The 11,699-nt window shown below is 45.1% G+C and overlaps 1 protein-coding gene across 1 annotated transcript in view; it reads left to right on the top strand.

Annotated features, from left to right (window-relative positions):
- The window catches only part of LOC115357283 (EGF-containing fibulin-like extracellular matrix protein 2), a 13,565-nt gene extending 3,891 nt beyond the window's left edge, over positions 1-9,674 (top strand). The window contains exons 4-9 of the mRNA XM_030048707.1: positions 1-147; positions 3,295-3,414; positions 4,885-5,004; positions 7,081-7,204; positions 8,117-8,309; positions 9,482-9,674. The exon at positions 1-147 is cut by the window's left edge and continues 132 nt beyond it. Coding sequence (XP_029904567.1) covers positions 1-147; positions 3,295-3,414; positions 4,885-5,004; positions 7,081-7,204; positions 8,117-8,309; positions 9,482-9,643 — 866 coding nt within the window. The 3' untranslated portion in view covers positions 9,644-9,674. The remainder of the gene's footprint in view (positions 148-3,294; positions 3,415-4,884; positions 5,005-7,080; positions 7,205-8,116; positions 8,310-9,481) is intronic.
- The last annotated feature ends 2,025 nt before the right edge of the window (positions 9,675-11,699 follow it).

Raw genomic sequence — 11,699 nt, 5'->3', positions numbered from 1 at the left:
CCCCTGTGGTGGAGCAGCGTCCCGTCGCCCGCCCGCCGCCGCCGCCGCTGCCCGCCGTGCCGAGCCGCCGCGCCGTGCAGACGGGCGGCGGGCTGGGCGTGCAGTGTGTGGTCGGGTTCACGCCTGACGAATTCAACCACTGCAGAGGTGAGGGGGGCGGAGTCTCACACACACACACACACACACACACACACACACACACACACACACACACACACACACACACAAAACACACCGACAAGTCAGTTCATTTGTTATATTTGGAAAACCCATCGCCTTTTTCTCATCCGACTCCAGACTTTTGCAACCTCTAAATATTTCAAAACGTTTTATTTTTGAGTCCATAATATTTAATATTAGCAGTACGTTTTAATGTGTTGTAAATTTGCTTTGTTTTGTTTGAGACTCCGTGGTTCCTAACTAAAAAGAACAGAAACCTCTTAACGGGCCAAAGAGAGTCAAAGGAGGTTTGTGCATTAACATGTTTAGGTTTCAGAGTCTGGATCAAATGTTCACATCCTGATTTATCTAACCTGAATGTAGCCACCACGGCAGATGTTTACCCACATGTGGCAGGTGGGGGGGGGTAGTTTGTTGTTTCGTCACGAAGGCTCTGGCTCTCCCTGAGGACTCGGTGATGTCAGCACGCTGGGAACGAGCTGCTGGTTTTTCTCCGCTTGATTCATCTGGTCAGAAGTCGCTCGCCCTGTTTCCGTCCAGCAGGCCAGAGGAATTTCACACAGACGTTTGAAGAGCGGCAAAAAATAAGCGAGAAGTGGCTGAGTGTCTGAAAGTCAGAGGAACATGATCTTTAAAGAACTGAGAGGCAAACTGTGACCGAGCCAGGCTGCACACCTGAGTCCCAGCTCAGGCTCCGCCCCCTTCACAGGTGGTGGTGTGAGGGCGTGGCCTCCAGAGGACAGGAGGCTCAGCTGACAGTCTGACATCATCGAGGGTTCCCGCCCCCGAGGGTCACCCCAAAATGCATTCTGGGACATGGAGGATGTCTGTGTCTGCTGACTGAACGCTGCACTCACACTTTGGACCGGGACCACAGAGACATATTGACCCTCCCACGGTGACAGAGATCCACCTCCAGGCAGAGAGATCCACCTCCGGGCAGAGAGATCCACCTCTGGGCAGAGAGATCCACCTCCGGGCAGAGAGATCCACCTCCGGGCAGAGAGATCCACCTCCAGGCAGAGAGATCCACCTCCGGGCAGAGAGATCCACCTGCCCGGAGGTGGATCTCTCTGTCACAGCAACAACAAAGGAGAACTTCAGAGTAAATACATGAAGATAATCATAATCCCCGTGGTGCCGTGTCTTGTTCCACATGTTTGCTTTGAGAAGTCTCTCCAGTGATGCTGCAGCCCGTAACCATAGCAACATTACAAAGCACAGCTGAGATGTGGACTTGATAAACTAACAACCAGGACACAAAACACACACGTGGAACTTTGTGTGTAGTTTCCATGTAGTTTCCTTTATATGCAATATAAATAAAAAAAAAAATATATATATATATATATATATATATATATATACTGGAATAAGCAGAATAATGTTAGACTGTGTCAACGAGTGCGTGTTTTTTTCACGCACTCATTGATTATTCCTTACAAAGCTGTGTTGTTGTTGTTGTTGTTGTTGTTGTTGTTTTTTAATTTTTTTTTTTATTTATTATTTTATATTTAAGGAAAAAAAGACATAACAATAACAACAACAATAACAACACCCCAGCTCAGACATGTAAAATGAAATTAGAAAAAAAAATACCTGTGACACTAAAAAAAAAAAAAAAAAACCTGAAAATAAATAAATAAATAAATAAGAATAATAATGATGATAATGATAAATTATAGAGAAAAAAATAAAAAAATTATTTTAAAAAAAGGTAAATAAGTAAATAAATAACAATAAATTAAATAATAGAAAAGGAAAAAGAGAAAACAAATAAGTAAAATAGAATTAATAAATAGGTAAATTAAGTACACAAAGCTGCGTTGTTGCTGATGAAGTTATTGCAAAACATTCAGCAACCTGCCAGGTGAGACTCGACTGACAGAACATGTTTGTGCGAGCCGTGCGTCAGGCTCAAGTTAGCTCCGCCCACACAGCGCTACAGCTGTTGCCATGGCGATAGGACCACCTGGAATCCCTCTGATTTGCCGTGAACCAAAAGGCCCAGGCCGGCCCCCCCTGGTGTAACGCCTCCCGGCTCACAGCGGATGTTTCTGTTATCCAGGTGATTTTCAGACACACCTGCACTCCACCTGCTGGGATCCTGTTTCCAAAAGGTGACGTGGTCGTAACGTTACATGCAAATTAAAAATAAATAAATAAATAAAAGCATCAGGCTGAGTGTGGCAGCGCTCGTCTTGTTCATATGTAAAGCAGCTTTCTAGACACTAATCAGTCAAAAACCAGAGAAGCAGACAGAAGCCACTGACGGGACGTCAACCTGCTCTTCTGTGGGAGAGGACGAGGGATTTTGTCATGGAGCAGAGTGTAAAGGTTGTTGGTTCAAATCCCTGGAGCAGCTGAGGGAACGTGGCCAGGGAAAGTGAGGCTGTTCCTGGGCGGCTGCCAGAGAGCTGGACGGGGCTCAGAGCGCTTTCCCCGAAAAAACAAACGGCTCGAACAAAGCAGGGCGACCACCCGGGAGAGGAACCGCAGCCTGGAATATCAGGACCTTCCAGGACCTTCCAGGACCTTCCAGGACCTTCCAGATGAACAGATGGTGTGTGTGAACGGCCTGGATCACTCTCCTCTCTGTGCACAGGGCGTGTTCGAGGAAAAATGTTCTGTCAGACTTTGGTTCAGCCTCATTTGTGTTTGACTCTGTGTGTGTGTGTGTGTGTGTGTGTGTGTGACCTCACTGCAGATGCCTTTCAGATGATAAAAGCGCCTTAACATTGCCTTATATAATGCCTGAGCACATGAGCACACAGGGATTTGAACCCCCAACCTGGCAGTGTTAGTGCCTTGCTCCTCTTCAACTCAGCGCTCACAGCAAAAAAACCCTAACGCCGAACCAGTTTGTAAAGCAGTTTGTAAACCAGTTTGTAAAGCAGTTTGTGAACCAGTTTGTGAACCAGTTTGCATCCTGGTGTGTTTCAGATGTAAACCAGTTTGTAAACCAGTTTGTATCCTGGTGTGTTTCAGATGGAAACCAGTTTGTAAACCAGTTTGTGAACCAGTTTGTGAACCAGTTTGTGAACCAGTTTGCATCCTGGTGTGTTTCAGATGTAAACCAGTTTGTAAACCAGTTTGTATCCTGGTGTGTTTCAGATATAAACGAGTGTGAATCCAGTAATCCCTGTCAGCATCAGTGCTACAACATCTTGGGTTCCTTCATCTGTCAGTGTGAACAGGGCTACCAGCTGGCTGCAGACCAGCTGTCCTGCCAAGGTCTGCACACACACACACACACACACACACACACACACACACACACACACACATACGCCAAAGACAGTACCACCGCGGCAAGAGAAGAAGTGAAATAAAAGTCATTCATTTTAATTCGGTTTTATTTGTGTAGCATCAAATCATAACAGAAGTTATCTGAAGGTGCTTTCCAGAAACCCAACAGTGTGTGTGTCATCCCGTGAAGCACAGTCTCTAAACATTATAATTTAGCCTGAATCTTACCTAAAATAAACTACATGTAGTTAGAAGTGATGTTTGGGTTAACCAGGACTTAAATAATTAGCTCTAGCTGCTCCACGTCCTGTAATTTCAGAGCAGCTGATGTTATCCTGCTAAAATGCTGTCAGAAGCTGGAGCTAGCTAACAGAAGGTATCAGTGAGGGTTCAAAGTGTTCCCAGGATGGTGACGTGCTGTTCCCAGCCAAAATGAAACTGCATCGTGGTTCTGGGGTGGACGGCCAGATGGTAAAGGTCCAATTACCAACCAGGACATATTGATCATGTTATTGCTATGAAAACAGCTGTTTTTATGCTTTGAACACAGTGACAGTGAATTGACAGTTTAATTGGCTGCGATCAGACGGCCACACTGTGACGTCCACTCTGCGTACACCACTGACAGCAAATTCTCATTTAGTCATAGTCTTTTGAATAACACACCATTTAGTTTTAGTCATATTTTAGTCATCTGAAATCTTTTAGTCTTAGTCTAGTTTTAGTCGACTAAACATCAGAAGAGTTTTAGTCTTCGTCTTAAGCCTTTTAGTCTTAGTCTAGTTTTAGTCGACCAAATATTAGCAGATTTTCGTCGATTACATTTTTCTACAGAATTTCCAGTCATTGGAAGTCTCCATCAGTCTGTTATGGAATGGTATTAAGGTTTGAATATGCAATACAGACACAGATTTAATGGTTGTAATACAAAACATGTATTTTATTTTATTCTTAATGTCAAAAACATGAGCGTGGCTTTTTCACAAAAGATAATGTCACATAAAATAAGCATAAGGCCTGCTCTCCCGGAAAAATATACATGCTCCCTGACAAAGATGTGCATTCTCCCTGAATGATATGTAATGCATATCTTACATTCTTTCAAGATGAAGTACAATATTACTGAAATAGATAACCACCTAACTCTGAACTTACTTCTACTCTCTGTGCAAAATCAAAAACAAAGAAAAATAAAGTGCAAACGTCCTCAAAACTATGCAAAGTTAAAAAGCACATCTGCTGCATGACCATCCCACATCAGATACGCCGATGACACGTGTTCATTTGTTTCCTGTGCATGTGACTGAATACAGGCTGTATTGATTATTGATGGGGATCTCTCTGACCTGTGCCCACCTTCCCATATCAGCTGACAGTAAAGTGAGGGTTAGGTGGAGGAGTGGAGGGGCGGGGGGCGGGGCTGCAGCCTGATGGTGTTTGCTGATGTTCCTGCAGATGTGGACGAGTGCTCCTTCTCCAGCTACATGTGTCAGTGGCAGTGTGTCAACCAGCCCGGCGGCTACGAGTGTGTGTGTCCGGACGGATACCAGCTGCAGGGAACACGCATGTGTCAAGGTACCGAGCCGGCACGAACACGACACTTCCATGTTCACTGTTGACCATCAGTTAGGGTTAACCTCTTCAGCGCCGCCAGCCCCATGTGTGGGATCGTCTGTACAAACGCAGGCATGTTCTGTTCGCCTTGATCAAACCCACACAACCTTACAGATCCCAAACATGTCCTGTGTATTAAATGATGTACAATAGGGGTGTACAGCCATTGCACTATTTGTATTCAGGTTCGGATTCGGGCTTTTAAAGAAAACTTAGGATTTGTTATTCGGATTTGAGAAGAAACCAGAAGTGGAGAGACTTAGAGACTTCTGCCGAGGTAGCCGGCTAACTTCCAGTTTAGCTCTCGGCTAACTAGATCGGGAATAAAATAATTTAATCGTGCAGCTCTTATGGACTTTCCAAACATAATCGGACTGAATGGATCAAATTCTGCTGTGAAACGAGTCGTTTGGCGGGGTTTGTGATCCACCGTTTTATAGCCGCTTCTTTTCCCGTTATCATCTATGAGGAAATTGCTTTTTGGGCCACAGTGCATCATCACGTGATGCTGCAATTCCACGTTTGGCCACTATGTAAAACTGACTTCGCGGCGCTGTTCCTGGGGGCTTGGCTCTACTGAATAACGTTTTTTTTTTCCTTTAGAGAAAAGCTCCTGAATAATGAGGAGAAACTTAGGACAGAAAAACTATTGGGGATCAAATCATTATTTGTGTACTTCTGAATATCGTATTAGGGTTCGGGTACATACCTAATGTACAAGACATGCAGATCTTTTTTTTTTCACTCAGTATCAGAGTGATGGAGCGTCAGCAGAGACACAACATGGAGGAGACGCCATATGGAAAATGTACAAGGGGTTAACTCCGGCCGTAAAAGGCTTTTATATCAGTTTAGTCAAACCAGTGAGGCTCATTCACTTCCAATTCATTTCCAACCAGCACAGAAAAACAGCTGTAGACTCATATTTCAGTGTTCACGTCTTTAAACGTCATCCATGTCTGTGACGGAGACGCTGACGGAGACGGTATACCATCTGCTTCGCTAAAGTTGGACTTCGTGCTCTTTAACTGTTCGTTTCTCGCTCCTCTTGTTTTAAATTTGGCTCCTTCATCACCTCTCAGCTTCCGTGGTGTGTGTTCAGGCACAAAGGGCTCAGGTGTGTGTGTGGCGGCGCTGGGTTCAGGTGTGTGTGGCGGGGAGGCGGCGGGCGTGTTGGGACTGGCAGGGAACCCTGATCCTCCTGCACACAGACAAACACAACATAACAGCGTCAGAGGGCAGACAGCTGGAGGAACAGCCACACGCTCCCCAGCTGACAGAGTTTTGTTCATGTGAAACAAACAAAACCAAAAACTGGACGGCCAATCAGATGCGATACGACCGCGCCGCTCGTTAAATAAACACATGCAGGAAACAGGAAGGACTAATGATTTGCTTCTTAACCTTTTAATCAAACGTCCGTCGCACACAGAGGAGCCGAGCTAAACACTGAGAAGAAATCCAGGAATCTGATTGGTCAAAAGGAGGCGTCGTGATCTCAGTCCAGTCACGTCCTCGGCACATGCACGTGCACCGCTGCCGTGCACGCTCACGGCCCCTCCCAAAGAAAACTCAGACCTCAGCTTAGCTACGCATCGCCACTTCCTGTTTCCTCTGCAATGACATCACAGCCTCACACAGCATCTCAGGTGGGAGGGGCTTACTCTCAGGTGGGAGGGGCTTTGAGGCAAAATTTGCCAGTGGAAAAAGTTAAAATTCACTTGAAATAAGTGAAAAATAGCTAGAAACAAGAAACAAATTTTGCCAATGAAAGAAGCAAATTTTCACTTGTTCCAAGCAAATTTTCACTTGAAACAAGAGACAATTGTCTAAAAACAAGTTACTTCTGAGGTGAGGTGGGAGGGGCTGAATCTCAGGTGGGAGGAGCTTACTCTCAGATGGGAGGAGCTGAAACTCAGGTGGGAGGGGCTGAATCTCAGGTGGGAGGAGCTTACTCTCAGATGGGAGGAGCTGAAACTCAGGTGGGAGGGGCTTGGAGGATTTACCTCTGATGCGGTGCTCTCCTCTCGTTAACAGACATTAACGAGTGTGAGACGGGACATAACTGCCGCGAGGACGAGACCTGCTGGAACTACTTTGGCGGCTTCCGCTGCTATCCCAGAAACCCTTGCCACGAGCCGTACGTCCAGACCGGAGAGGGGTGAGACGCCGCCGCTTTCCTTATACTGCCTGATACTGCAGTAGAAGTAGAAGTACTGTTCCTCTGCTGGTATGTGACTGCAGTAGAAGTAGAAGTACTGTTCCTCTGCTGGTATGTGACTGCAGTAGAAGTAGAAGTACTGTTCCTCTGCTGGTATGTGACTGCAGTAGAAGTAGAAGTACTGTTCCTCTGCTGGTATGTGACTGCAGTAGAAATAGAAGTACTGTTCCTCTGCTGGTATGTGACTGCAGTAGAAGTAGAAGTACTGTTCCTCTGCTGGTATGTGACTGCAGTAGAAGTAGAAGTACTGCTCCTCTGCTGGTATGTGATTGCAGTAGAAGTAGAAGTAGTGCAGTAAAAATGTCCTGCAGTAAAAGTCCAAAGTGTCTCATGTCAAATGTCCTGGCAGTAAAAGTGACTGAGCTCCTTTTTCCAAACAGTAACTGTGTTAGCTGGGATCTTTTCCAGAGAACACGCTGCACACTGCATGCTTTTAAAGGGACATTACACTCAAACTGAAGTGAGGACCCTGTAGACTCAACTGACACTGCAACATTATGGTGGAGTCTACGTGGTTCTCATCGTCCACACTAATTCCACAGTTGTTGTTTTTTTGCCAGTTGAGTCTAAACAGTCCTCGCTGCAGTTTTCCATGGTGCAGCTTTTATTGTGAAAGGACAAAAAGAAGCAACAAAGTAGAAGCAGGTTCCTCTTCTCATCTTTGCTAACTGGGCTTTTATTGTGAAAGGCTCCAGGGTCTGTTCTCTGTGATGGATCTGATTCAAACTGCAGTGAAGACAAAACTGAAGGAAAAGTCAAAGTACTGACTTTAAAAAAAATACTTTAAAAAGTAAAAGTAGACAGAGAAGCTGCAGTGGCGTGAGGAGAGGTGACTTCCTGTTTGCGGTGCAGGCGCTGCAGCTGCCAGGCGGTGAGCGCGTGCCGCGGCCTGCCGCCCTCCATTGTCTACAAATACATGAGCATCACGTCGGAGCGCTCCGTCCCCGCTGACGTCTTCCAGATCCAGGCCACCAGCGTCTTCCCCAACATGCACAACACCTTCAGGATCAAGGCCGGCAACGAGGGGGGGCAGTTCTTCCTGCGGGTGAGGACACACACACACACACACACACACACATGCACATAAACACACACACTTACACACACACACAAATACACAAACATACACATACATACATACACACACACACACACACACACACACACACACACATACATACATATACACACATGTTGACACAAACCAGGGATTGACTGATATTGATTGTTCAGGGCTGATATTGATGATTAGTAATCCAGGACATCGATCATCAATATTCCTCTGTGAATTAACAAACGAATCTAATTAACATAATTATGTCAGTTTCAAAATGCATATCTATCTGTGTGTGTGTGTGTGTGTGTGTGTGTGTGTGTGTGTGTGTGTGTGTAAAGGTCAGATCAGTTAAATCTACTTTAATCCAATCTAATTTAATTTAATCTAATATACTACAGTCAAATTTACTTCTTCAGATTTTCTGTAATCTAACATAATCCAGTCTAATCTGATCTAACATGATCTAAAATAATATAACCCACTCTAATCCAACATAATATCATCTCATCTCATCTCATCTCATTTAAGATACCATAATCTAGTCTAATCTCCTATAAACTAGTATAATCTAATGTAATATAATTTAATATATTCTAATTTATTCATTTGTTTATTTGTCAGGGAGAGTGCATAATCTATTCTAATCTAACACAATCTCATCTCATATGATGTAACAAACTCTAATCTCATCTCATTTTATCTAATTAACAACCTGATCTAATCTGCTCTAATCTAATTTCACATACTGTAACATCATATGATTTGATTTAATAATCCACTGTAATCTAACATAATCCAGTCTAATCTGATATAACATGTTCTAAAATAATATAACCTACTCTAATCCAACATAATATCATATCGTCTCATCTCATCTCATTTAAGATCACATAATCTAGTCTAATCTCCTATAAACTAACATAATTTAATGCAATATAATTTAATCTATTTTAATCTATTCTAATCTAATCTAACATAATCTCATCTGATCTAATTTTACATACTCTAATCTCATCTCTTTTTATCTAATCTAACAACCTGATCTAATCTACTCTAATCAAATTTCACATACTGTAACATCATCAGATTTGACTTAATCTGACATAATCTACTGTAATCTGACGTCAGACTGTGTGTTCTCCTGTGTAATCCGGCCGCAGCGCTCCAGTAACGTGAGTGCGATGCTGGTGATGGCGCGGGCGCTGGGAGGGCCGCGGGAGCACGTGCTGGACCTGGAGATGGTGACGCAGAACGCCGCACTCAGCTACCGCTCCAGCTCGCTGCTGCGCCTCACCATCATCGTGGGACCGTACGCTTTCTAGAGCCACCGCCGCCGCCACCGCCACCATCATCACCACCACCGGCGGTGACTTCACCACCGCCGCCGCCGCCATCACCACCGCCGCCACCACCACCACCAGTGACTTCACCACCGCCATCATCATCATCATCATCACCAGTACCACCAGTATCACCAGCACCACCACAACCACCGCCATCAGCAGCAGCGGCAGCTCCACCTGTCTGTCTGGTTCAGGATGACACACACACACACACACACACACACACACACGGCTGAAGGTAACTGACAGGATAACTCTGAACTCTAAAAAAAAAACAACAACAAAAAAAAAAAAACTGGCCAATCGCAAACAAGGCGCCGTCACGTCTGTTTGACGTCAGAAAAAGTTTCAGGCCACGCCCCCTTCCTCGCACCGCCGTCAGCGATCACACAGCACGTGGCCCACAATGCACTGCTGCAGCCTCCACAGCCCAGCATGCACTTGTAATTTGTAATTTTATTCCGATCAGTATGTTGATGCTCCGCCTCTGGAGGCTGCTGAAAGGCATTCTGGGAAACATCTGAAATCACTCTGCCCCTTTTCCACCAAAGCGGTTCCAGGGCTGGTTCAGAGCCAGTGCACCGGCCAAACTGGTTCCAAACTGGTTCCAAGCCGGTTCCAAACTGGTTCCAAACCAGTTCCAGACCAGTTCTAAACCAGTTCCAAACTGGTTCCAAGCCGGTTCCAAACCAGTTCCAAACCAGTTCCAGACCAGTTCCAGACCAGTTCCAGACCAGTTCCAAACCGGTTCCAAACCGGTTCCAGACCAGTTCCAAACCAGTTCCAAACTGGTTCCAAGCAAGCACCAACTCCGATCAGGGGCTAAACAGGGGCCAGAGAAAGAACCAATGACGCGACCCACCACGTCATTGGTGGGCGGGGCTACAGACCCAAACGGGAACAGTGAACGCTGTGAACCGCCATTTGTAAAACAAAAATCAGCTGGTCTCATTCTCAGCCAATCAGAAGCAGCATGGAGGCTAAAAACAGGAAGCAGTGGACAGAGCAGGAGACCCAGCGCTCTCTGGCCTCTGGGCTTCAGCCCAAGTCCAAAGCGAGCGTCTCGCACAGCCACGCCCACGTGGTCAGGTTTCACGATGATGTCATGACGTGGCTCTGACTTGGCTCCGCTTGGCTGTTGGCCGGTGGAAAAGCAAACCGGTTCTTTGTTGGAACCAGTTAAGCACCGGCTCTAGAACCAGGTGCTTTTGGTGGAAAAGGGGCAGAAGTGCAGTTGAAGAGGGAAGATCAGCCTCAGGAGCTTCAGCAGGAGAGCAGATCCCAGGGCCCTATAATTTCCGCGATCACGAAATCGCGGAATTAACCAAATAAAACGGAATCTATTTTTAACACGGAATATCGCTGAATTTCGGAATATGAACGTCTAGGGAAAATTACATGGGGGGAAGCAAATCTGGGTGGCACAACCCCTCCAGTTGTTTCACCTGCACCTGCAACTTGTTGTGGATGAGACTCTGATGCAAGAGACTGCAGGGTCCTAAACACCGTCATTTGTAAGTTGATGTGAAGAGCCTGAACGTACAACGGTCAACACTCAGTTAACAATCTTTTAAGTTAAATGTGTGCATCAGCCCTCAGGTGAAATAATTACTGATGCATCCTCGTGTCATTTTTGTTCAATCATTAATAACATATCAATTTCACCTTTTATTGCTATAACAACATAATCGTTTAATAAATAAATAAAGTGTTGTTTATTTGTTACCTCAATTAATTTAAGGTAATTTCTATTTCATTTGTGTGCATTTTAGTCAATAACATTTTAGGCATTAACATTAAAAACACATTCTTTTTTGGTAGTAAAATAAGAGTAAAAGGTAAAAAACGGAATTCCCAAAAATTTAAATGGAAAAAACGGAAATTGGGAAAAAATAAAACGGATTTTATAGGGCCCTAAGATACCAGCCACGGCACCAAGACCGAGGTGTTGCAGCCTCGGCCTCAGCGCCTTTGGCGACGCCGCTGGCACTTTGATCTGAAGGTGATTTGGCACCAAAGTCTTGATTCCTCAGAT

The sequence above is a fragment of the Myripristis murdjan genome, chromosome 1, assembly GCF_902150065.1.
Source record: "Myripristis murdjan chromosome 1, fMyrMur1.1, whole genome shotgun sequence".
Taxonomy (NCBI): domain Eukaryota; kingdom Metazoa; phylum Chordata; class Actinopteri; order Holocentriformes; family Holocentridae; genus Myripristis; species Myripristis murdjan.
This window is presented reverse-complemented; position numbering and strand designations above follow the sequence as displayed.